The 26744-nt window shown below is 33.7% G+C and overlaps 1 protein-coding gene and 1 long non-coding RNA gene across 10 annotated transcripts in view; one reads left to right on the top strand and one right to left on the bottom strand.

The window, feature by feature from the left end:
* LOC143247311 (cytosolic 10-formyltetrahydrofolate dehydrogenase-like) overlaps nucleotides 1-10577 on the bottom strand; it is a 40600-nt gene extending 30023 nt beyond the window's left edge. For 2 of the 9 annotated variants that reach the window (XR_013026504.1, XM_076495142.1), the window contains exons 1-3: nucleotides 8739-8869; nucleotides 5097-5245; nucleotides 507-741 (exon numbers count right to left, since the gene is read on the bottom strand). Coding sequence is in view for 6 of the 9 variants with exons in the window: in XM_076495142.1 (XP_076351257.1) it covers nucleotides 507-741; nucleotides 5097-5223 (362 nt within the window). In the remaining 3 variants the exon portion in view is untranslated. Of the gene's footprint in view, nucleotides 1-506; nucleotides 742-5096; nucleotides 5246-7116; nucleotides 7550-8468; nucleotides 8870-10505 lie in introns of those variants that run through there. The other 7 variants (XR_013026502.1, XM_076495140.1, XR_013026503.1 and 4 more) reach the window with 6 other exon arrangements.
* Nucleotides 10578-13412: 2835 nt separating this feature from the next.
* Nucleotides 13413-26341, top strand: LOC143247314 (uncharacterized). The gene is made up of 3 exons (XR_013026505.1): nucleotides 13413-13436; nucleotides 21924-22012; nucleotides 25811-26341. It is a non-coding gene; the product is annotated as an uncharacterized LOC143247314 (long non-coding RNA).
* The last annotated feature ends 403 nt before the right edge of the window (nucleotides 26342-26744 follow it).

Genomic DNA, 26744 nt, shown 5'->3' with positions numbered 1-26744 from the left:
AATACAACATTACAGCCATTTTCTTCCTGTGAACAGACCATCTGTTACCTCTAGGTAGCTAGAGTAAAGATAACTTTCTTGACAATATGTTATATAAAAACAATAAATGCATCAAAATAACTATCAAAATTTTGAGAATTCTGTATTAAAAGAAGATAGAAAAACTGTGATGTCTGCACACCAAAATAATAACATCTCAACAATGAAGGTGCAGTGATAACTCACCAGTTAACATACACCAATAACTCGTAAGTTAACGTGCAGTGACAGTTTGCAAGTTAAAATACAGTTGCAGTGACAACTTGCAAATTAACATACACTGAGATCTTGCACATTAATGTACACTGACAACTCACCAGTTAACCTCAAGAAACAGTTCACCGGTTAACGTAAAAAAGCTGTTGTACTATTAATGCACAGTAACAGGTCAACAGTTAATGTAAAGTAACAGGTTAACTGTTAAATTACAGTTACAGGTCAACAGTTAAGGTACAATACCAACTCACCAATTAATGGATGATACACCTCTGTGACGAGGAAGAAGAGATGGATGGTAAATTATTGATTGATACTTTGGATGGTTAATTACTTCCATTGGTATATACTGTGAACAGAATGGTAAGACATTTAGTTCGGCATCTACAGACTTGTACTGTTCAACAACTTCTGGTATGGCCTGACCTTTCTGTCGCCAACGAGGAAACTTGAAAACTTTCACCCCATCTTCTTTAGCAATGGTAGCTGAAACAATTTTAAACCTGAATCTGTAAAAGTGTTTATTAGTAAATGAAATATTAACATTTATTGTAATCATCATCAAAAATCTATTCATATTTACTAAATTCTCAAGAGCAATAAGATGCAAAAAAAAACACCAACCCTTTACCAAACATGAATTAAGATTAATGTTTAGTAAACTTATATCTGGTCCTTAATGTAATGTCTCATTTCTCTAAATACTTGCACAAAAGATTCCATAATATAAGCAAAAAAAAAGTGTACAAATACTTCATAATTTAACATGTTGGACAATACATTAAAAGTTTCTCTTCTAACCCTTTAAGCCTCCCCACTGGCACATCTGTATGTCTGCAGATTTACAATGCTAGAATCCAGGTTTCAATACAGACAGGCTATTGTGTAACTTTGTGCTTAGTTACAAACCTAACCCTTTAATAACATAGTGTTGTAATCCATATCCTAATTATTACGTAGGACAGACATTCCTGGACAAAACCAGTTTTAGTCTCTCATGAAGCACAAAAATAATACAAGTTTTGTGCTTATCTACATATACACTGAGATTTATTATATCATTCCACTTTCTTATTATAGTGGAACTACTGTGATACAATTTCAACAACTTTATACAATGGCAAAGGATGTCCACCCTAAGAAGCTGACAAGAGAGAAGTCAACAGTCAAATTATAATTACATTTCTACTTCAGAACAGCAAAATATTAACACAAATTATTATTGTTTATAAATCACTATGTGCACTGGACAGAGGAAGTGCTCTCATATGGTGCAAAATGTGAATAAGGAACAAAAATGAGCTTATTGGACCATCAACGATGTCCCTTTCAAATCTCAACTATAACTGCCCTTTACTACTCATGTATCCATCCAATCTTTTCTTGAACTCAATTAAATTTTCTGCCTCCACCAGTTCCTTTCAAAAAACAACCACCTTGTTTGAAAAGTAATACTGTCCAAACTGCAGATGACCCCTAGTCCTGTTGTTTTCACTGTTAAACACAAGATGTTTGATGGATCTGTATTATCAATACACTTAATAATCTTAGACATCTTAATCATATTCCCTCTGACCCTTCTCCTCTCCAGAGAAAACATGTTTATACATGTTGGTCTCTCCTCGTAGAACAGTCACATCATCCCAGGTGTCATCCTGGTGGTATTTCTCTGAATTTTGTCATTCAATTCAATGTCATTCTAGAGGAAGGGATCCCAAAACTGTACGCAGTACTTTAAATAAGACCTTACAAGTGATCTATAATGTGGAACAATAATATCCCTTGTCCTTTATTCAATATTTCTACAGATGCTTCTCCAAACCCTGTAAGCCCTATTGCTAGCTATAATACACTGTTTAGATGACTTATTTTCTCTATTTTAACACCAAGATCATTTTTGTTCAACCACAGTATTTAATTTATTCACATTTAAATAGTAACAATAACTTGAATTGTGAAAACCTACATGCATCACCTTATAATTTGGATACTTAAACATCACCTGCCACATTCTGGCCCAATATATCAAATGATTTAAATATCTCTGTACGTCTGTAGCACCTCTGATACAGTTAGTTACCCCTAAAATCTTAATGTCATCTGCAAACATCAATATTTGTTAGTCATTCCAGAGTCAATATAATTAATATAAATCACAAACAGCAGAGGACCCAGTAAGAGCTCTGATACACACCACTAGTAACTGATCCAGTCAGATCTAACTCTATTTACTACTATTCTCTGTTTTTTGATAATTAATATAAATCACAAACAGTAGAAGACCCAGTAAGAGCTCTGAGACACACCACTAGTAACTGATCCAGTCAGATCTAACTCTATTTACTACTATTCTCTGTTTTTTTAATAATTAATATAAATCACAAACAGCAGAGGACCCAGTAAGAGCTCTGAGACACACCACTAGTAACTGATCCAGTCAGATCTAACTCTATTTACTACTATTCTCTGTTTTATGATAATTAATATAAATCACAAACAGCAGAAGACCCAGTAAGAGCTCTGAGACACACTACTAGTAACTGATCCAGTCAGATCTAACTCTATTTACTACTATTCTCTGTTTTTTGATAATTAATATAAATCACAAACAGCAGAAGACCCAGTAAGAGCTCTGAGACACACCACTAGTAACTGATCCAGTCAGATCTAACTCTATTTACTACTATTCTCTGTTTTAAATAATTAATATAAATCACAAACAGCAGAGGACCCAGTAAGAGCTCTGAGACACACCACTAGTAACTGATCCAGTCAGATCTAACTCTATTTACTACTATTCTCTGTTTTATGATAATTAATATAAATCACAAACAGCAGAAGACCCAGTAAGAGCTCTGAGACACACCACTAGTAACTGATCCAGTCAGATCTAACTCTATTTACTACTATTCTCTGTTTTTAATAATTAATATAAATCACAAACAGCAGAGGACCCAGTAAGAGCTCTGAGACACACCACTAGTAACTGATCCAGTCAGATCTAACTCTATTTACTACTATTCTCTGTTTTTTGATAATTAATATAAATCACAAACAGCAGAAGACCCAGTAAGAGCTCTGAGACACACCACTAGTAACTGATCCAGTCAGATCTAACTCTATTTACTACTATTCTCTGTTTTTTAATAATTAATATAAATCACAAACAGCAGAGGACCCAGTAAGAGCTCTGAGACACACCACTAGTAACTGATCCAGTCAGATCTAACTCTATTTACTACTATTCTCTGTTTTTTGATAATTAATATAAATCACAAACAGCAGAAGACCCAGTAAGAGCTCTGAGACACACCACTAGTAACTGATCCAGTCAGATCTAACTCTATTTACTACTATTCTCTGTTTTTTAATAATTAATATAAATCACAAACAGCAGAGGACCCAGTAAGAGCTCTGAGACACACCACTAGTAACTGATCCAGTCAGATCTAACTCTATTTACTACTATTCTCTGTTTTTTGATAATTAATATAAATCACAAACAGCAGAAGACCCAGTAAGAGCTCCGAGACACACCACTAGTAACTGATCCAGTCAGATCTAACTCTATTTACTACTATTCTCTGTTTTTCAGATCTAATAATTAATATAAATCACAAACAGCAGAGGACCCAGTAAGAGCTCTGAGACACACCACTAGTAACTGATCCAGTCAGATCTAACTCTATTTACTACTATTCTCTGTTTTTTGATAATTAATATAAATCACAAACAGCAGAAGACCCAGTAAGAGCTCTGAGACACACCACTAGTAACTGATCCAGTCAGATCTAACTCTATTTACTACTATTCTCTGTTTTTTAATAATTAATATAAATCACAAACAGCAGAGAACCCAGTAAGAGCTCTGAGACACACCACTAGTAACTGATCCAGTCAGATCTAACTCTATTTACTACTATTCTCTGTTTTTGATAATTAATATAAATCACAAACAGCAGAAGACCCAGTAAGAGCTCCGAGACACACCACTAGTAACTGATCCAGTCAGATCTAACTCTATTTACTACTATTCTCTGTTTTTTAATAATTAATATAAATCACAAACAGCAGAGGACCCAGTAAGAGCTCTGAGACACACCACTAGTAACTGATCCAGTCAGATCTAACTCTATTTACTACTATTCTCTGTTTTTATAAATCACAAACAGCAGAAGACCCAGTAATAGACACACCACTAGTAACTGATCCAGTCAGATCTAACTCTAATATAAATCACAAACAGCAGAGGACCCAGTAAGAGCTCTGAGACACACCACTAGTAACTGATCCAGTCAGATCTAACTCTATTTACTACTATTCTCTGTTTTTTAATAATTAATATAAATCACAAACAGCAGAGGACCCAGTAAGAGCTCTGAGACACACCACTAGTAACTGATCCCATCAGATCTAACTCTATTTACTACTAGTAACTGATCCCGTCAGATCTAACTCTATTTACTACTACTCTCTGTTTTTTATTCTACAGCAAATTTTCTGTCCAATTTAACAACATTTCCTCCACACCAACAGATTTAATTTTTGTAACAAGTATTTTGTGAAGCACCTTGTTAAACATTTTCTGAAAATCAAGGTAAACCAACTGCACAGTACTTCCTTCAACAAGTGTCATTTCTGTCACAATCACCATTGAGCCACAAAGATTGAAGTACACTCAAACTTGGTGCAGAGTCATTTAGTGTATCTTTAATAATGATTGATACAGGGATAATGTTACAATTGAAAAGTTATTCATTTTCTTTATTATATTTAGTCATTTAATTTGAGTATTCAGTTAATTATTAAATTGTATTACAAAATGAGAACTGGGTCCTCACCCACAGAATCCTCCCTGTTCCCCTTGTCAGGAATTGTAAAAACAGCAACTATTTCATGGCCATTTCTCTTCAGTGACTTGTACACCTCACCTGCAAACATGCTTTGTCCAATGATTGCAATCTTCATGTTTGCCACTTGAAAAAGAAGGCTGAAGGAAACAAAACTATACATGCATAAAATATTCATAATTCTTTTAAAAACTTGATAATTTTAACTAGAGTTCATGAGATAATTTGCTATTTACCTGCAAATTTAAGTAAAAGTTTAGATTGAATTTTTCACAAAGCTACACAAGTGCTATCTAAGTTAGTCGTCCCTAATCTAGCTGTGAAAGACTAGAAGGAAGGCAGCTTGTCATCACCAGCCACAACCAACTCTTTAGTTGGCTTTTACCAATGAATAGTGAGATTGACTATCATGACATAATGCCTCCACAGCTGAAATGATAACCATGTTTGGTGGGAAGGAGATTCAAATCTGTGTCCCTCAAAATGTGCATGAAGCACCCTGATGACCTTGCCAAGCCAGGCCTTTACATAGAATGAACAATTATATAAATTCAATAAACCTATCAAGTTCATAGTGCAAGAATTTGATGTGATCATAGCTTTACACAACAGAAGGAAGTTTGTTTTTCTGCAATGGCAACAAATAAAATACAGCCAACAAGATACTATTTGCTCCTTCAAGGATGCTCTTGCATTTCAACTTTTCCAAAAATTAAAAATTTAAAACATGTGTTACAATAAGGGTTTTGACCATTAAAATACACTGATGGAAATACCTCTGTTGAAAACCAACTAATTACCAAGATTTTTATTATTCTCTTCAATTTTTAGGAGAGCAGAAGATGACATCAATATTCCCAACTCTTAAACATCCTATGGAATTGACTTGAATGATGTAAGTAACAATTATCACGTAGTGAGTGGAAAGGGTGAGAGATTAAAGTTACATAAAATGCCATGGCCAGACAAGGTTTCTCTCAAAGGTTTTAAAGGACATTAAAACTGAGATATGTAAGGAGATGACTGAGAATTAGAATGTTGCTTATCTCACTCCTACTGCTTTTAATCAAACATGCACAGAATCAGTATACTGGAAAACACTATTTTGGAGAAGATATAGAATTCCAAATTTACTACATGTCTATAAAAAATGCAACGTTTTTTCAGTAAGTTGGAAACATTTGTTTATATAAAAAGGTCAAATGTGTTATAATGTATTTGTACTTAAAATATATATGAATTGACATCAATCTGGCTCAGATTCTAACATGTCAGAGTGCACAGTGATGTTTATGTGAAGAGCTAAGATATTTTTATCCTTATAGTTTGCATATTGTACTTTCATAAGTTCTAAAGCCTCAAAAATGCACATTTAAAGAGTTTCTATTTGGTATTCCTGCACATTTTATGGAGTATTTAATCGTATCTACCATGAACTATCACTAATGCAGGAAAAATAAATAGCTGATAGCTCTGACATCACTACATAATACTGTGTTGAATACAATGGCCACATTGGCCTCCACCTGTACACACAGGATTGAACAGTAGTGACAAGAGCTACCCTGGAACTGAAAGAACAACAAGCAGTTTGATGCATATAGTTTTAAAAACAATGTGTGAAAACAAATTAATGGGAGGTCCAAATCCTCCCATAGGAGAAGTTCTAGGATTGACACAAATTATATGTAATTTATCAGGCAAAGAAAATCAAGTTAAATCATGGATTTCTTTTTAAAAATTCATGCTACATCCATTTCTTTTGTGATTAATGATAATTATAAAAATAGTTACTACAATTAAATTAACCACACGAATGTGAAAGAACATTAGCAAACTAAATAAACTCCAAATTATTTATGATAGTTGTTTTTTTTTCAGTTTTAACTTTTGAAAAGTTGGATTTCATATAAATAATTATTATAATTATGAAAGAACACCAAATAAACATGCCTACAATCATATCAATTTATATTGTACAGTTTATTAAATTCAAAGTCCAAAAACACACGTTTCTCTGTTCAATATCCAAATCGTTGTCCACATGCAATATCACTAATCCCATCTCTGACCAAAACCATCCACGTTCCTCCAAACCATCATTATTTGAAAGATGAAACTGTACGTTATGTTAGCTCACAGATTATATACCCAAATGTTACAAACAATTTCACGTCACAAGATGGTACTATAAAATACCAAACGCTTTTTGAAAGTTGAATGTTCGTTCAGTTTACATTAGAACATTTATTAAAGAAATACATATGAAATACTAAACCCTACACCTCAAATAGCAATGAAAAAGTAAGTTACACTATTAAAACACATTTTACGCCCCCTACAACACTCACCAAGTTTATCAAGTACCTAAAATTAGACATTCTCACGTATCACTTTAAAGATACAATATCAGTACACTCTGCAACTCATCCTGCCATCTACATTGTTGAAATAAATCAATTATAAATAATTCATGTTTCCTCAGCAAGTTCACCGTTTCTCACCTATCAAATACGAAAACAAGTGACATATAATTTTCATATTTGGACAAAAGTTCAAAATACAAAACAAACCACTTCTCTAACACTATTAATAATAACTTATGCCTTTCGGGGTTTCACAGTAAACACAAATTATTTTCAATAAAAAAAAAACCGTAGACAATTTTATTACTTATCAAATCGTAACATTCGTAGAAATGAACCTTAGTGTTATTATTCAAATACTTTCATGTTTTAGGTCATTGTTTATTTACAGTTAAGCACAAATCTGCAGACTGCGGTACCTGTGCTCTGACCACTACTGGTATCAAAACCCGGTTTCTAGCGGTATAGGTTCGTAGACTTACCGGTGTGCCACTGGAGTGAAACAAAGTCATTGTCCTTCACCAGCATCGAACTCTCACGGATTAAGGTCACCTGATTTGGTCCGTAACGAACCAGTTTAATGTACGACCAAAACAAGTCTTGGCATTTAACAGATTTAATTTATAATCACTAATAGTAATGTTCCTTGCTTAATATTGAAAATATCACAGAGTTTAAATATGTACTCTAGCAAAATAGAATAATACCATCTAAAGTAATTTGAGAAAGTTGTTGCTGAAAATGAAGTAAATACATCATCCAAATTAGTTTAATGTTTTTGCTTTCTGATATATTAATAAAATACAATGAACCTACAAAAATTTAATACTTTGCGCCTGCTTACTAGCATAAGCAATCTTCCCAGTAAAAAAGTGGCATGTCTACGGAGCGCTAGAATCTAGATACTGGGTTTCGATATCCATGGTGAGCGTAGCACAGATAGCTCAATGTGTAGTTTTGTGCTTAAATAAAAACAAACATAAGCCAAAAAAATTACTTGATTTAAGGGGAAATACTCCCATCTTCCATGCACTGGCAATAACTGCAGGTTTAGTTGGTTTATTCTCTTGTATAATAAACGAAATTTCGATTTTTAATTTTATTTTTAACCACCATACACCAACCACCCTTACTTTTAATTCAAAAGACAAGATTAGAATCTGAAAACAGTTTAAATTATTGTTATTCAAATAAGCATTATATCATAACGACTATAATATACAAAAATAAAAAAGGTAGGACTATAATAAACTTAATAAAGTCTCACCACCACTTCCAAGAAAGTCGTCAAGGTTTGTGAACGTTTTACGATAAAATCCTGCACAGCCCGGAAAACAGGCCTACGCGCTCTACCAATCAGCTACAACGAATCTTGTTGGCCTGGAATGAATGAACACTTCTTGGGCAAGGTTTAGATTTTTCTGATGTAAGCCTTTTCCAAACATTTCACTTCTACAGTAGACATGCTTATTTAGCTGTAAACTACTTTACATGTTACAAATATGTTATTCAGTGAACAATGAATTTTAAGATTTTTTATGTCACTCATAAAGTTATTTTCAATATGACTTTTACATGAACATTTCCGTAGTTTTTGTGAATTACGATTTTTTGTATTACCAAATAATATAAAAATGTTTATTCCTACAGCACACCAAAGTGATATCTAAACTAAATAATTCACGGTCGTATAAAACTCCCCAGGTACAAGTCATCATAAAATATCCCTTACTTCATGTTAGTTCACGCTTTAGTGTTATTTTTTTACTTTTACCTACCAGGTTGTAGCATTAAAAACACAGTAATTTCATAATACTCCAAATAGTTATAAAGTGCCTCACTTTTAAAACCTAGGTAACTGGCCCTTCATTCAGTAAGTGGGGCCCGGGATGGCCAGATGGGTTAAGGCGTTCGTAATCCAATGGTCGCGGGTTCGAATCCCCATCGCACCAAATATGCTCGCCCTTTCAGCTGTGTGAACGTTATAATTTTACGGTCAATCCCACTATTCGTTGGTAAAAAAGTAGCCCAAGATCGATGACTAGCTCGCTTCCTTCCCTCTAGCCTTGCACTGCTAAATTAGAAACGGCTAGCGGAGATAGCCCTCGTGTAGCTTTGCTCGAAATTCAAAAACAAACAAACAATCATAGGTGGAGAAGTTAACCGACGTCAAGGATTATTGGGTTCGTATATAACCTGATACGAAAAAAGCAATAATAACACATTATGTTAACTCAATACACATATGCATATATAATTTTAATAAAATGTGAAAGAAAGAAATTCGGTAATATTGAAAGTGTTTAATTATTGAATTAGCGCGTTTCGTCATCACGACAAAAATACAAGTTATGAAGAGAACACCTCACGAGATCACGTGCATTCACGCTACTACTTCCTTTAACGTAAACCTTCACACATAAGAACGTACTGTGAACTCAAAAGACATACACATGGGTGTGTACGTGTATGGCTTCAAGTCTCATGACCAAGTTTGGTTATTTGGTTAAAAATACTTCGTACGCTACTTTCTTGTAACGGTTATCAAAAATCATGATAACAACGTGACATAAAAGATGTATTTATTATCAGAACAAACATTGTAGTTTTATTTTTTACAAACTTCAGATATGATAACTCTTCGTGTCACGTGCAACTTACTATTGTTAACTTTATCCCGTTTCAAAATATAACGAATTTTACATAAAAATATACTGGCCCATTGTTACAAATTGCAACAAACCTATTATTACACATAACCTTGGCAACATTTTATTTTTGTTTTGTTTTCAATCCCTCACACTGAATGGAATTTTAAAAACTTCCGCTACGCGTCGCTTGATCGGGTACGTTTGTCCTAAATTTAATACACTGTACGAAATTATATTTCTAGATTTTGTCAGTCAACTGAAAAAATTATATTAAAAAACAAGTAAAACTGAACTGTAATTAGAAATTATGACTTTGTAAAAGATTGAAGCATTGTAGTAATTCAAAAATAAACAAAACATTTAGGAATCAAACTAATATTTACCTGAAATTGTGGTTATAGGAAGGTGCCAAACGTACAGTATCCAAGAATGTCTATGAACTATAAAACTTAAATCGGTCACGGTTATAGCCAATTTCAGGCCGAGATGTACTTCTGAAAATCGTTTTAACCGGTTTTATCCAGTTTTCCTTCGCGATATGGAAAGAATATGCAACCAGTGCTTATTCTGAATGTTTAATAGAACAACAACACGGAAGTACATATTAGATACAGTAAACACATGGTGAAAACTCTTCCATACGAACTGCTTCTTATTCAAACTTTTTGACATATTTACCTCTATTACAAATGTCATTAACATTTAACGCCTTTCTTACAAAGGAACGGGTAAAATAAAGCAAAATATAGTTCCTTTCTAAACTAACAAAGTTATCTACTTAGTAAATAGTTAATTGAATTTATAAAACTTTTTTTTCTTGAAACAGGTAAGTAGCAACAAAATAAATTCAACCTTCCTAATCACAATGTTTTATTTTAATTTTACTTAAACAACTGTATATCCATTCCAAATAAATCTATAAAATATAACTATGCTGGAACCGAAAACTATGATGTTAATCGTGATTATTTGGAGGTCCTGGATCATCTAAACTTGATTACCAGTTAATTGTATATAGACCTGCGCTAACTAACCTTATTATCTGTCATGCCAAACATATATGATCAATTAACGGCGATCACGTGCTGTGAGAAATATGTTATTATAAATTAACTAATATAAATTTTATTCACATCACAAATCACATTTTTATATCATAATATTATTTTATACACAACACTGACAATGTTCACACGTTACTACTAATGTTAAAAAGTGTCCTAAAAATTAGCATTTTAGTTGTTGTTGCATAATACAACACTAAATTTTTACGCTCCCACTTTTTCTATTCATGTTGTAACTTTTCACATGTTGTAATAATGTTTGTAAATATTTTTAAAAAAATATTAATTTATTTAATTGCATAATTTAAATGCTATGCTTTCACATTTATACACACGTAACTAAATATTACCTGACTTTAGCAGTAGTAATAATAGGTACCCCCACTAGTACAGTGGCAAGGCTACGGATTTACATCGCTACAATCAGCGGTTGGATTCCCCGCCGGGAGCTCAGCAGAGAGCTCGATGTGGTTTTGCTATAAGAAAAACACACACAGTAATAATAGATCTAATTAAAGATTTAGCTGAAACACTACTTCATTGAAATCCTTGGAAACTTTTGTTTGCGTCTACAACTCAGCATCAGAAGACTTAGATGTTCATTGAACAACTGAAAAACACTATATGTATAAAATATCATTTAGCTTATTAAGGCGTGGTAAGAGAGCCTAAAATATATTTGTTTGTAATTAACCCTAAACTAACGATGTAGTGTGCAAATAACTTAGCCTAGACCTAAGTGCATAAAACTTATCATGAAATACAAGATATAAATTTTAAATCTAAATAATCTTTGAATTAAATTTTTTGCAGTTATATCACCGAAGTTCCATTTATATCAAAAAAGTAACAAATCAACAAATCAAACACCATAGTTCACCTGACAACAATATCAGGTGACAGTTTTATTGTTAAGAGATAATTGTATTATTAATTATTACCAAAAATGGAGTGTGAGACAGAAACTACTTATTATATATATAGGCCAAGCGTGTTAAGGCGTGCGACTCGTAATCTGAGGGTCGCGGGTTCGCATCCCCGTCTCGCCAAACATGCTCGCCCTTTCAGCCGTGGGGGCGTTATAATGTGACGGTCAATCCCACTATTCATTGGTAAAAGAGTAGCCCAAGAGTTGGCGGTAAGTGGTGATGACTAGCTGCCTTCCCTCTAGTCTTACACTGCTACATTAGGGACGGCTAGCACAGATAGCCCTCGAGTAGCTTTGTGCGAAATTCAAAAATAAATAAATAAATATTGTATATATAAATAATAATACTGATTATTTACTATTATAGTTCTTTATTTAAAAAATTATGTATTACGAAACACTTGTATTTCTTGACTATTAAATACTAAGTTTAAGGATAAATTTATTCTCTTTATTAACTGACTCTCTGATTCGTTAGGACTGACTCAGTCATTCGTTGTACTTTTTAATTTAAGATGTGGGCCTGGCATGGCCTAGCGCGTTAAGGCGTGCGCTTCGTAATCTGAAGGTCGCGGGTTCGCGCCAAACATGCTCGCCCTCCCAACCGTGGGGGCGTTATAATGTGACGGTCAATCCCACTTTTCGTTGGTAAAAGAGTAGCCCAAGAGTTGGCGGTGGGTGGTGATGACTAGCTGCCTTCCTCTAGTCTTACACTGCTAAATTAGGGACGGCTAGCACAGATAGCCCTCGAGTAGCTTTGTGCGAAATCCCCAAACAAACAAACAAAATTTAAGATGTATATGTTTCAAGTTTGTATGTGAATTAAAAACAACTGTTTATTTTTTTAAATATTTTGAAACTGACAGGTTGCAGACTGTTGAAGATAAAGCATAAGGAAAATAAAATCATGGAACGTATACACAGGAAGTGTAAAAAGAAAATACACGTAGTACTCAAACTTTAATAAACAAATAATTCAAATAACAATATATATATATATATGAAAAACATTTTTAACTAAAAAACTGCAGTGAAGAGTTTTAAAAACTGACGTAACAAGATTTCCTCGAGTTTTATATTCAACTGAATATTTATGATTCATCTTGTATGTGTGATAAAATATATATAAAACACCTGAACCAAACAAATGAACACCGCCCATCATTTTAAGTTTGTCTTCTTATTGGATAGTTTGTACAGGTGGTTTGAAATCTGCTTATTGCATAGTTTGTTGATCAATCACCATGACAACCAACCAAATATATTAGTGATCCAAAGTTCTTACTCATTGTTTAGAAGTGAAATTTCATGGTCAAGGTCAGGTAAGAGAAACAGTTTTGTTTTGTTTTTCAGTTTGAAGTACATAAAGAAGAAAAAAATTGAAAGAAATAGCATTTTCATATTTGAAAATCTTAGGTAATATATATATATATATATGTATTTAGATCTATATAACTGTTTTAAAATTTTGAATTTTTTTATTCGACCTTGACAATATACAACGTTACAACAGTACTTCATGTATATCAGTTAGGACGAGAAAAGATTGTTTCTTACCGCCAAACATACCAGTGTTAAAACAATATATTTCATACAAATCAGCTATACTTTTTAGATTTCGCGTTTTTGTTCCATTTAAACAAGCCACAGTGTTATGGCATCGTTTCAGGAAAACATTACGTCCACCAGAGCAGAGCTTTTCAGAAAACTTCTCTTTAGGCACAGACAGAGCAAAAGAAATGTTCTGTTATAGGTGGATTTTGTAAGATATTTTTTCCAGTTTCTCGTAGTGATAAAAAAAAGTGAAAAACTACACAAACACACACGAAACAGCACACAAACCTCTAACTTTCAGATTCTCAGCGACACGTACGTATGTAAGTTACATATCCACAGTAAATAATCATCAGACAACAAACAGCGTGTTTTAAAACTACATGTCATATATTAACAGCACGGTTGTAAACAGCAAAATGTGGTATGATATCTCTCACATTTATGCCTCAAAACACCCCAAAACCCAATCTATAAATATAAATCAATAATTCCCTGAACTGACACATGAGTTCCGACATTCATCAGTCATTCCAGCATGATATCAGCACGTAACAAAAATTAAGTAGGGTTAGTTTGTATCATCAGTTTTAAGCAGTCGTGGTTAGTTCGTATCTTCAGTTTTAAAGTAGTCGTGGTTAGTTTGTATCCACAGTTTTCAAGTAGTCATGATAGTTTGTGTCCTGCCTTTTAAAGTAGTCGTGGTTAGTTTCAATCCTCAGTTTTAAAGTTGTTGTGGACAGTTTATGTCCTGAGTTTTAAAGTAGTCGTAGTTAGTTTCTATCCTCAGTTTTAAAGTACTCGTGGTTAGTTTGTACCCTCAGTTTAAGTACTCATGATTAGTTTGTGTCCTGAGTTTTAAAGTAGTCGTTGTTAGTTTATGTCCTTTGTTTTAATATAGAAGTGGTTAGTTTTTATCCTCAGTTTTAAAGTAGTCGTGGTTAACTTGGGTACTGAGTTTTAAAGTAGCCGTGGTTAGTTTGTATCGTCACTTTTAAAGTAGCAGTTGTTAGTGTGTATACTCAGTTTTGAAGTAGTTGTGGATAGTTTGTATCCTCAGTTTTAAAGTAGTCATGGTAAATTTGTGTCCTGAGTTTTAACGAAGCCAAGATTGTTTGTATCGTCACTTTTAAAGTAGTTGTGGTAAGTTTATATCCTGCATTTTAAATTAGTTATTGTTACTTTGTGTCCTCAGTTTTAAAGTAGTTATGCTTTGCTTTTATCCTCAGTATAAAGTAGTTGTTGTTAGTTTGTATCCTCAGTTTTAACGTAGTCATATTTAGTTTATGTCCTGAGTTTCAAAGTACATTTTGTTAATTTGTATCCTCAGTTTTGAAGTAGCCGTGCTTAGTTCGTATCCTCAGTTTTAAAGTAGTCATGGTTAGTTTGTGTCCTGAGTTTTAAAGTAGTTGTGGTTAGTTTGTATCCTCACTTATAAACTAGCCGTGGTTTTCTGTATCCTCAGTTTTAAAGTAGTTCTGGTTAGTTTCTGAGCTGAATTTTAAAGTAGTTTTTGTTAATTTGTATCCTCAATTTTAAAGTAGTTGTGGTTAGTTTGTATCCTCAGTTTTAAAGTAGTTGTGGTTAGTTCGTGTCCAGAGTATTAAATTAGTTATGGATAGTTTGTATCCTCAGTTTGAAAGAAGGTGTGGATGGTTTATTTCCTCAGATTTAATGTAGTTGTGATTAGTTTGTCTTTAATTTTAAAGTAGTTGTGGTGAGTTTCTATCCTTAGTTTTAAAGTAGGTGTGGTGAGTTTGTGTCCTGCGTTTTGAAGTAGTTGTGGTTAGTTTGTATCCTGAGTGTTAAAGTAGTCATGGTTCGTTTGTATCATCAATTTTAAAGTATGCTGTGGTTAGTTTGTATCATCACTTTTAAAGTAGTTGTGGTTAGTTCGTGTCCTGAGTTTCAAAGTACTCGTGGTTAGTTTGTACCCTCACTTTTAAAGTAGCCGTTGTTGGTATGTATCCTCAGTTTCAAAGTAGTTGTGAATGGTTTGTGTCTTGAGTATTAAAGTAGCCGTGGTTAGCTTGTACACCCAGTTTTGAAGTAGTAGTGTTTAGTTTGTATCTTCAGTTTTAAAGTAGCCGTTGTTAGTATGTATCCTCAGTTTCAAAGTAGTTGTGAATGGTTTGTGTCTTGAGTATTAAAGTAGCCGTGGTTAGCTTGTACACCCAGTTTTGAAGTAGTAGTGTTTAGTTTGTATCCTCAGTTTTAAAGTAGTTATGGTTAGTTTGTATCCTCAGTTTTAAAGTAGTCATGGTTAGTTTGTGTCTTGTATTTTAAAGCAGCCGTGGGTAGTTTGTATTCTCACTTTTAAAGTAGTTGTGGTTAGTTTATGTCCTCAGTTTTAAAATATCCGTGGTTAGTTTATGTCCTCAGTTTTAAAGTCCTTGTGGACAGTTTGTGTTCTGAGTATTGAAGTGGTTATGGTTAGTTTGTATCAGTTTGAAAGTAGTTGTGAATAGTTTGTGTCCAGAGTATTAAATTAGTTATGGATAGTTTGTATCCTCAGTTTGAAAGAAGGTGTGGATGGTTTATCTCCTCAGATTTAATGTAGTTGTGATTAGTTTGTCTTTAATTTTAAAGTAGTTGTGGTGAGTTTCTATCCTTAGTTTTAAAGTAGGTGTGGTGAGTTTGTGTCCCGCGTTTTGAAGTAGTTGTGGTTAGTTTGTATCCTGAGTGTTAAAGTAGTCATGGTTCGTTTGTATCATCAATTTTAAAATATGCTGTGGTTAGTTTGTATCATCACTTTTAAAGTAGTTGTGGTTAGTTCGTGTCCTGAGTTTCAAAGTACTCGTGGTTAGTTTGTACCCTCACTTTTAAAGTAGCCGTTGTTAGTATGTATCCTCAGTTTCAAAGTAGTTGTGAATGGTTTTTGTCTTGAGTATTAAAGTAGCCGTGGTTAGCTTGTACACCCAGTTTTGAAGTAGTAGTGTTTAGTTTGTATCCTCAGTTTTAAAGTAGTTATGGTTAGTTTGTATCCTCAGTTTTAAAGTAGTCATGGTTAGTTTGTGTCTTGTATTTTAAAGCAGCCGTGGGTAGTTTGTATTCTCACTTTTAAAGTAGTTGTGGTTAGTTTATGTCCTGAGTTTTAAATTATCCGTGGTTAGTTTATGTCCTCAGTTTTAAGGTCTTGTGGACAGTTTGTGTCCAGAGTATTAAATTAGTTATGGATAGTTTGTATCCTCAGTTTGAAAGAAGGTGTGGATGTTTTATCTCCTCAGATTTAATGTAGTTGTGATTAGTTTGTCTTTAATTTTAAAGTAGTTGTGGTGAGTGTCTGTCCTTAGTTTTAAAGTAGCAGTTGTTAGTGGGTATCCTCAGCTTTAAAGTAGTTGTGGATAGTTTGTCTCCTCAGTTGTAATGGAGTTGTGGTTTGTTTCTGTACTCAGTTTTACAGTAGTCGTGGTTAGTTTGTATCCTGAATTTTAAAGTAGCTGTGGTTAGTTTGTATCCTAAATTATAAAGTATCCGTGGTTTGTGTGTATCCTCAGTTTCAAAGTCGTTGTGGACAGTTTGTGTCCTGAGTATTAAAATAGTTATATTTATTTTGTATTCTTAGTTTTAAAGTAGTTGTGGATAGTTTGTGTCTTGAGTATTAAAGTACTTATGGTTAGTTTGTATCCTCAGTTTTAAGGTAGTTATGGTTAGTTTGTATCCTCAGTTTTAAAGTAGTCATGGTAAATTTGTGTCCTGAGTTTTAAAGTAGGCGAGGTTAGTTTGTATCGTCACTTTTAAAGTAGCAGTTGTTAATTTGTATCGTCACTTTTAAAGTAGTTGTGGTAAGTTTGTATCGTAACTTTAAAGTAGTTGTGGTAAGTTTATATACTGCATTTTAAATTAGTTATTGTTACTTTGTGTCCTCAGTTTTAACGTAGTCATATTTAGTTTATGTCCTGAGTTTCAAAGTACTTTTTGTTAATTTGTATCCTCAATTTTAAAGTAGTCGTGCTTAGTTCGTATCCTCAGTTTTAAAGTAGTCATAGTTAGTTTGTGTCCTCAGTTTTAAAGTAGTTGTGGTTGGTTTGTATCCTCACTTATAAACTAGCCGTGGTTTTCTGTATCCTCAGTTTTAAAGTAGTCGTGGTTAGTTTGTATCCTCAGTTTTAAAGTAGTCGTGGTTAGTTTGTATCCTCAGTTTTAAAGTAGCCGTTGTTAGTATGTATCCTCAGTTTCAAAGTAGTTGTGAATGGTTTGTGTCTTGAGTATTAAAGTAGCCGTGGTTAGCTTGTATACCCAGTTTTGAAGTAGTAGTGTTTAGTTTGTATCCTCAGTTTTAAAGTAGTTATGGTTAGTTTGTATCCTCAGTTTTAAAGTAGTTATGGTTAGTTTGTATTTTCAGGTTTAAAGTAGTCATGGTTAGTTTGTGTCTTGTATTTTAAAGCAACCGTGGGTAGTTTGTATCCTCACTTTTAAAGTAGTTGTGGTTAGTTTATGTCCTGAGTTTTAAATTATCCGTGGTTACTTTATGTCCTCAGTTTTAAAGTCCTTGTGGACAGTTTGTGTTCTGAGTATTGAAGTAGTTATGGTTAGTTTGTATCAGTTTGAAAGTAGTTGTGAATAGTTTGTGTCCAGAGTATTAAATTAGTTATGGATAGTTTGTATCCTCAGTTTGAAAGAAGGTGTGGATGGTTTATCTCCTCAGTTTTAATGCAGTTGTGGTTAGTTTGTCTTTAATTTTAAAGTAGTTGTGGTGAGTTTCTATCCTTAGTTTTAAAGTAGGTGTGGTGAGTTTGTGTCCTGCGTTTTGAAGTAGTTGTGGTTAGTTTGTGTCATCAATTTTAAAGAAGTCGTGGTTAATGTGTATTCTCAGTTTTAAAGTCGTTGTGGACAGTTTATGTCCTGAGTTTTAAAGTAGTCGTGGTTAGTTTTATCTTCAGTTTTAAAGTATTCATGGTTAGTTTGCATCCTCAGTTTTAAAGTAGTTGTGGATATTTTGTGTCCTGAGTATTAAAATAGTTATGGTTAGTTTGCATCCTCAGTTTAAAAGTAGTTGTGGATAGTTTGTCTTCTCAGTTTTATTGAAGTTGTGGTAGTTTGTATCCTCAGTTTTAAAGTACTAGTGGTTAGTTTGTATCCACACTTTTAAAGTAGCCGTTGTTAGTGTGTATCCTCAGTTTAAACGTAGTCAAGGTTAGTTTATGTCCTGATTATTAAATTAGTTTTTGTTCGTTTGTATTCTCAGTTTTAAAGTAGTCGTAGTAAGTTTGTGTCCTGAGTTGTAAAGTAGTCATAGTAAATTTGTATCCTCACTTTTAAAGTAGCCGTTGTTAGTGTGTATCCTCAGTTTTAAAGTTGTGGATAGTTTGTGTCCTGAATATTAAAGTAGGCATGGTTACTTTGTATCCTCAGTTTTAAAGTAGTTGTGGTTAGTTTATGTCCTATGTTTTAAAGTAATCGTGGTTAGTTTGTGTACTCAGTTTTAAAGTAGTAGAGGCTGGCTTGTATTCTCACTTTTAAAATAGCAGTTGTTAGGGTGTATTCTCAGTTTTAAAGTCGTTGTACATAGTTTGTGTACTGAGTATGAACGTAGTTATGGTTAGTTTGTATTCTCAGTTTTAAAGTAGTTGTAGTTAGTTTGTACCCTCAGTTTTAAAGTAATCGTGGTTAGTTTGTATCCCCAGTTTTAGAGTAGTTTTGTTTAGTTTATATCCTCAGTTTTAGTGAAGGTGTGGTTAGTTTGTATCCTCACTTTTAAAGTAGTCGTTGTTAGTGTGTATCCTCAGTTTTAAAGTAGTTGTGGATAGTTTGTCTCCTCAGTCGTAATGGAGTTGTGGATTATTTGTCTCCTCTGTCGTAATGGAGTTGTGGTAAGTTTGTATTATCAGTTTTATAGTAGTCGTGGTTAGTTTGTATCCTCAGTTTTAAAGTGGTCGTGGTTAGTTTGTATCCTCAATTTTAAAGTAGTTGTGGTTAGTTCGTATTCTGACTTTTAAAGTAGTTGTGGTTAGTTCGTGTCTTGAGTTTTAAAGTAGCCATGGTTAGTTTGTATCCTCAGTTTTAAATTAGCCGTGGTTAGTTTGTATCCTCAGTTTCAAGGTAGTTGTTGTTATTCAATATCCTAGATGATCGGTAGTTTAAGTATAGCCTAGGACCACTATATATCCACTGCAATATCACTTCAAAAGTTAAAATGAGTATTTTGAGTAGGAAGATAATCCACAGTCCATTAGACTGATCCTGTAACAATTTTGCATGTAAAATGTCTTCACGTAACCCCACACACACACACATACACACTGGTGGCACGTCAATGTGTCTGCGGACTTACACTGTTAGAAACTGGATTTTAATACCCGTGGTGAGTACAGCACAGATAGCCTCTTTTGTAGTTTTGTGCTTAATTCCAGACAAACAAACAAATTCTTGCGTAAGTTACTTCTCATAGCGAGAATATGAATAAAACGCACCTTAATTAACTCGGTTCATGTTTTTAGTTTTTGAGCAAAAAGTGGCCCAGTTTCTAGTGGTACACGTAGCTTATATTCCTCAATTCTTATTGATGTCTTATAAGAGCGACTGTTAAATCCTTCTCTTTGTTTTGAGAAGAGTAGCCTCAGGAGTAGACGGGGAGGATTGATATGCCTCTCATCTAGCTTATCGTTTGAAGTTTACACGGGGCATTTGGTGTCTTTAACGATCAGAATAGAAATCCATGATCGATATCATACTGAAACGCCCAAAATGTTCGCAACTATGGTCTTGAACCCTAAATCTTTTAAGCATCTAGCGACACCTCTCTTTGCGCAAAATTCAGCAAAGCTTTAGATTTTATCTTTTAGCTATTTTTGTTGCTTCTTGTTATAATTCAAAGCTAAAGTTAAGCCTTTATTGAAACACTAGATTTAAGTGTTGTTTTTTTTTAACTTATCTTAAAGTTACCCAATGGTGAGCGTACCGAACCTTTAATTTGAAGGTTTGTTTGTTTACTCATTTGGCACAAAACTACTGGAGGGTTATCTACGCTAACTGTTTACTAAAATGAATAGTTGGATTAATCGTCACATTATAAAATCTCCACGTCTAAAAGAACAAGCATGTTCATTCGACCCCTCAAGCTGCGAGACGAGCACCTTAACCACCAGGTAGTTAAGGTCTACTTTGGCATCTACGTTTAGGACTGGGGTTCATTATAACAGGGAGAGCATATTTGGTGTGACAGGTGTTTGAACCCGCGACCCTCGGATTACGAGTGCCTTAACCACCTGGCCATGCCGGTTCATATAAGATAATGTTACTTCTACTGAATGAAGCAACTCATCTGGGTGAAGAGGCTCTAGCGCCATCCTTTGATAAACTAATGCAACCAAGACAAAACTGTGCATGGAAACGTCTGTGTTTTGTTATAGCAAAGTCACATCGGACTATCTCCTGATGGGAATCGAACCCGTGATTTTAGCGTTGTGAATCCGTAGACTTACTGTTTTATCAAAGGGGACACATGTAATCATCCTGTAACATTCCAGAACGAATATCAGCTATTAGCAATAGAATAAATGAAAGTTGTTTTACTTTTTAACAACTAGCATAACATTAAACAACAACATCGGAACCTATGTTCCTTCTATTTAATTAAACTAAATTATCAAAAAACAAAATTACATGACGATGTTAAATAAAAAAATATAATATTTTGTATTTAATTTAATATTTTCTAGTAATATTGTAATTAGCATATATTAGTTACATATAAAAACGAGCATTTCGTATTACTTTCATGATAAGTTTATATTTCTAGTTTTAAAATGTAATTTAATAGAATAAAAGAAATTACATAAAAAAGATACAATATTAGTGTCAAAATAACCAACAGATGGCAGAGTACTTTTCTAAGTAGTATCTGATAATCAGTCATTTATCATTGCAACAAAGTAAAAAAGTTTAACTTTCATTTTAAAAAAAGAAAAAAGAATTTGTTTGTTTGTTTTTTTGGAATTTCGCACAAAGCTACTCGAGGGCTATCTGTGCTAGCCGTCCCTAATTTAGCAGTGTAAGACTAGAGGGAAGGCAGCTAGTCATCACCACCCACCGCCAACTCTTGGGCTACTCTTTTAGCAACGAATAGTGGGATTGACCGTCACATTATACACCCCCACGGCTGGGAGGGCGAGCATGTTTAGCGCGACGCGGGCGCGACCCTCGGATTACGAGTCGCACGCCTTACGCGCTAGGCCATGCCGGGTCAAGAAAAAAGTTAGCATTCATCTAAACCACTACGTAACAAAAGTTTGTATATGTTTGCTTAAAACTAGAAAATTAATGGACTGATTGTCAACCAACCTGGCAAGTACTCTTAGGGCGTCCCAGAGAGAAACATAGGACACTCAAGGCTCCATTCCACGTAAGTTGAACGTGTATTTCAGCTGTTTAATTGCTACTAATGTTTAACTCTTGCAAACGCAAAGCTGTAGAACAGGCTATTGTACCGAGCCCACTATTGTCAATCAAACCCAATTTTTAGTGTTACAAGCTTTAATACTTGTTACTGAGCCACTAGGGCTTTATTTATGAAGTCTCCTAACATTTTTAAATATTTTGAACCTAATAAACAATATTTCTTTCCGCCAGGAGTAAATATATATCTTTTTAACGTTTGTATAAAAAATGTTTTGTTTGCTTTTGTACAGAAAGAGGAAAACCACAGAGAAAAGTTTGTTGTTGTTTTTATTTATCTATAACTTTCAAAAATAGTCAAAAGTATAAAAATATATGTCTGGATTGTTGTGTGTTTTACTGTAACAGTACTTTCTATTATGATGTTTTATAGAAGGATAAGGTACAGTTTGTTTGCTTTTATCGCAAAATCATTCAATGGCCTATCTGAGCTCTGGCTACTGCCAGTAATCGAAGGCCAAATTTAAGCATTATAACTCCGCCAATTTAACACTGACGCACCGAAAGTCAGAAAAAATACATAGTTTATATTTACCTACACCTATAATCAACATAATGAAACTGGTCCATATGAATATCTTATATTTCTCTCAATCAGCCATTTTACTGACGAAATTTTAAAACCAGAAACTTAATACTTCTACTGTTCATTAAATGTACTCTCTACAAAAAAACCACGAGAAGATGGAGTGGGTGGTAGAGAAAAGGGTGGGAGCCGAAAGAAAAGGTTACGACAAGAGAATAGGAGTATCAGGGACAGTAACCCTTTCTGTCTACTTTATTCACTATACTAACCTGACAATAAACGAGGAAAGAGTGGGATTGGTAAATACGAAATGTAGATGTTACAAACCAACCTCAAGAGGGCTAAATTATTTGTTCTGTTCTAAAGAAAAATAGTAGATTATTTATTCCAGTTTATTCAATTTAAGATCGCTAATGATTATTTTTTTTTAATTTCGCGCAAAGCTACTCGAGGGCTACTCAGTGATTATATTATCAGGTTTCCTTTTATTACTTCACTTAGATCTAAGAAACGAATACCATTCTGAATGCCTTGTGTCGTAGGTAGAAATATAGGGAACAGCCTAAGAAACAGTAAACATTAGGTCTAACACTTGCGTGAGAGAGTCTAGAAACAAAAGACATATAAATTTCAGATCTAAATATTAGATCTGTTGATATCAAATTCTTCACCAGCTTTTGACGTTTAAACTATTACTTTTAAAGCATATGTTTAAACATTTAGTATGGTTTACTAAGTCAAGATAATTATATTGATAATTCCCATATAATATCTTCGCATATAATTTTGATTTCCGTACAGGAAATCCGTTTTAGTTTACTTTACCCGATCTTTGAAATGCGATCTTGACCGCTGAACTTCAACAATTTATTTTCTCTAAAAAAAAAAGCCAAAATTGACTTGTATAGGCTACATTTGTATATAGACGTGTATTTGTATATTTTTATAAATAGAAGGAGAATTCAGTACAAAAAATCCCCCCACAGCGAAACCAGAACACCATAAAAAATACGAATTGAAAGTACAGTTACATAAACGGCAAGCCCAAAATGTCCCGCCCATCACCTAATATTGTAGAACGTGGTAAAAGACTCGCTCGAATATTTAAGCCTAACTCTAAAAGAGTTTGATTTTTTTTTATTACATTTGTTTTAACTTTTTACTTAAATATGTCAGTTAAAGAATGAATAATTAGGGTTAATACTTCAGTTAAAGTTATAGATGAATGTTTTACCGTCATTAGTGCTGCCAATGTAGTGTCATCCCAAATATTAGGCTTAAGTGAGTGTAATAGTTTGTTTTTGTTAAAAAATGACTAAAAATAAATTGTAGATGTCGTTTTTGATTGTCGTATTGTTTTTACATTTCTCTTAATTTGTCCATTACAATCCGAAATAAAATATATATTTTATCTCCCGCAAAGTCACTGCCCCTTAAACTTTTCGTTCAGAAACAGTTTGTTTGTTTTTTGGAATTTCGCACAAAGCTACTCGAGGGCTATCTGTGCTAGCCGTCCCTAATTTAGCAGTGTAAGACTAGAGGGAAGGCAGCTAGTCATCACCACCCACCGCCAACTCTTGGGCTACTCTTTTACCAACGAATAGTGGGATTGACCGTCACATTATACGCCCCCACGGCTGGGAGGGCGAGCATGTTTAGCGCGACTCGGGCGCGAACCCGCGACCCTCTGATTACGAGTCGCACGCCTTACGCGCTTGGTCAGAAACAGAGCTCGTAAAGTTGGTTGAACACCAAACAACAAAATATTCCACGAAACGCTATTTCATATGTGCTATTATTCTTTAAATGTTACGGTTTGAAAAACTACGAAAAATCGGGACAAATTAAGAGAAATTATTAAAAAAGACATATGCAGTTAATGTTTTATAACAATTTAGTTCTGTTGTTTATCCAATGTTTCGCATTTAAACCGTTACGTCATAGCAAGCGTTCGTAAAATAACCATAGCACATTTGTTTGATTTGTGGAAGGTCTCGGGCTCAAACTTGAGACGAAAAATATATCTATTCTATAAAAATGTATTACAGCAAGTGTTGAAATATAAAACAGTAACTAATTTAGAAAAGATTAATCACACGCGTATCGAAATACGTGCTGAAAAAATTATTAGAACATTTTATGTCGAAATTAAATTAAGGCTTAACAAAACATCTGACATAAAGAAAGTTAAACACTAACGTCAATTATCGTTAGATGGATTATTTTGGATCACTTGGTAAAGATAATGCCAAGTTCAGTACACTTTACATAATGAAATCATTTCTTCAGTACGTTTGCTACAGGATACATTAATTTTGATACAAGTTGTAGGCCTAAGTTCACAAACAACGTTTCCGTAGAAAGTGCGGTATTAATGTATGCCTAACTTACTTTCAAACTTTTCGATAGAAATTCCTAATGACAAACGCACTAACTTACTGAGTAACTGAATAAATGCGACAACTCTCACTAGTAACGCTGAACTGAACCACACATTAATTCACTGATTCTCGTATTTTTTTTGTACACTGGTTTCTACTACTGCACGAAATTTCTAGATTCTACGATTTAAATTGTCATGAACTTTTAGACATTGTAGTTGCCTCTCTAGTAAACATACATCTAAATTAAAACGTTAAAAATATAGTTTTCAATAACTATAGGTTAGGGTTAAGTTTTGTGTCTTTGTTCTTAAGAGCAAAGCTACACAATGGACTATCTGTGTTGTGCCAACCACGGGTAGCAAAACCCAATTTTTAGCGTCATAAACTTTCAGTCTTATCGCTGAATCATTAGGGGTCTCTATGGTTCACAGAAATTATTGAACTGATATGTGAGTAGAGAGTATGTTACGAATAAAAATATAGAGTATTTATTAATTTGTGGAATTCGTGTAACATTGAAATAATCAAAAAATTATAATGTAAACAAAAAGGTGTTAATAAAATATAACACTTTAACCATACATAGTTCGATGAGTATATGACGTGGGTGTGCCGCTATAGAGAATAATAATATAAACGACTGAACTTGCTAAAATGAAAAATTCAGATTTTTCGATTAAAAAAACAAATTAAAAATGAAAAGCCAAACGTTTGAGGTTTCTTGATTTGAATTAAAACATAATTTTCCCCCACTTTTATATATTTTACTTATACAACAGCTATAAATTATATTATTCTATTAATTTTTGAGGTTGTACTGTTGTTTTTGTTACAGTAAAGCCACATCGGAATATTTCCTGTGTGCATCGAAGGGAATCGAACATCCGATTTTAGCGTTGTAAATCCATAGACTTGTCGCTGTCCCCTCAGGGTACTAATTTTCTGGGAAGCGTGTCCCCAGGTTCACCTAGATCAAGTTTCCTTTGGTAACACAGTGAGTAGAAATGCTCAATGACACAGTGGTAACACTTGGTCGGTCAAATGTTATGAGAAAACAGTAAAAGCACTAAATGGGAACGTTATGACAGTACAGTAAAAACACTTGCCTTATCAGTTAAATCCATTGTAATAAACTAATCTGGAATTCAATAAAATCATAAATTAAACACCTGCCAGGCTTTAATCGTCTGTGCACAGCTGGAAAATGAAACTTTTGGTCGTAATTTCTTTCTGTTACTGAATAAAATGTTTTGACTGTGTATTGTAGATGGCAAAATTTCCACAACTTTATTTATATTTTATACATTGTTTCTATGCGCCTGGCATAATTTTAAACATTGTAAAATTTAGGCGAGTCTAGTAGGTTTGGTCATGATATCTGACATCCCAAATTTAAGAAGCTTCAACCGATTTTAAAATGGACCGTTTGTCTCGACATCACGTGATCTCTACTTTCTTCTATACAATTAAATGATATAATAGTTTACTTTCGTGTTTCGTTTTTACTATGAATCACGTAAAACCCAAACAGTTCATAAATCACAACCAAATAGGCACTTTGGAAAACCTATGGAAAAAGTTAATAGATTGCTATTTTGATATGAACAATAAGTAAAAGTTGAGCGCGACAGTATATGGGTATTAACTTTTTAATATGAATTCTCAGTAGAACAGCTTGATGAAACCTTGTATTTTGTGGTTTTCCTTGTCTGTTTGTTCTCTATGCTGGTAGAAAGTCAAGCACACAGCATGCGAAAGAGCATTTAATA

This window comes from Tachypleus tridentatus, chromosome 3, assembly GCF_004210375.1.
Source record: "Tachypleus tridentatus isolate NWPU-2018 chromosome 3, ASM421037v1, whole genome shotgun sequence".
NCBI lineage: Eukaryota > Metazoa > Arthropoda > Merostomata > Xiphosura > Limulidae > Tachypleus > Tachypleus tridentatus.
The sequence above is the reverse complement of the archived record's forward strand: the minus strand, read 5'-3'. Positions and strand labels throughout refer to the sequence as shown.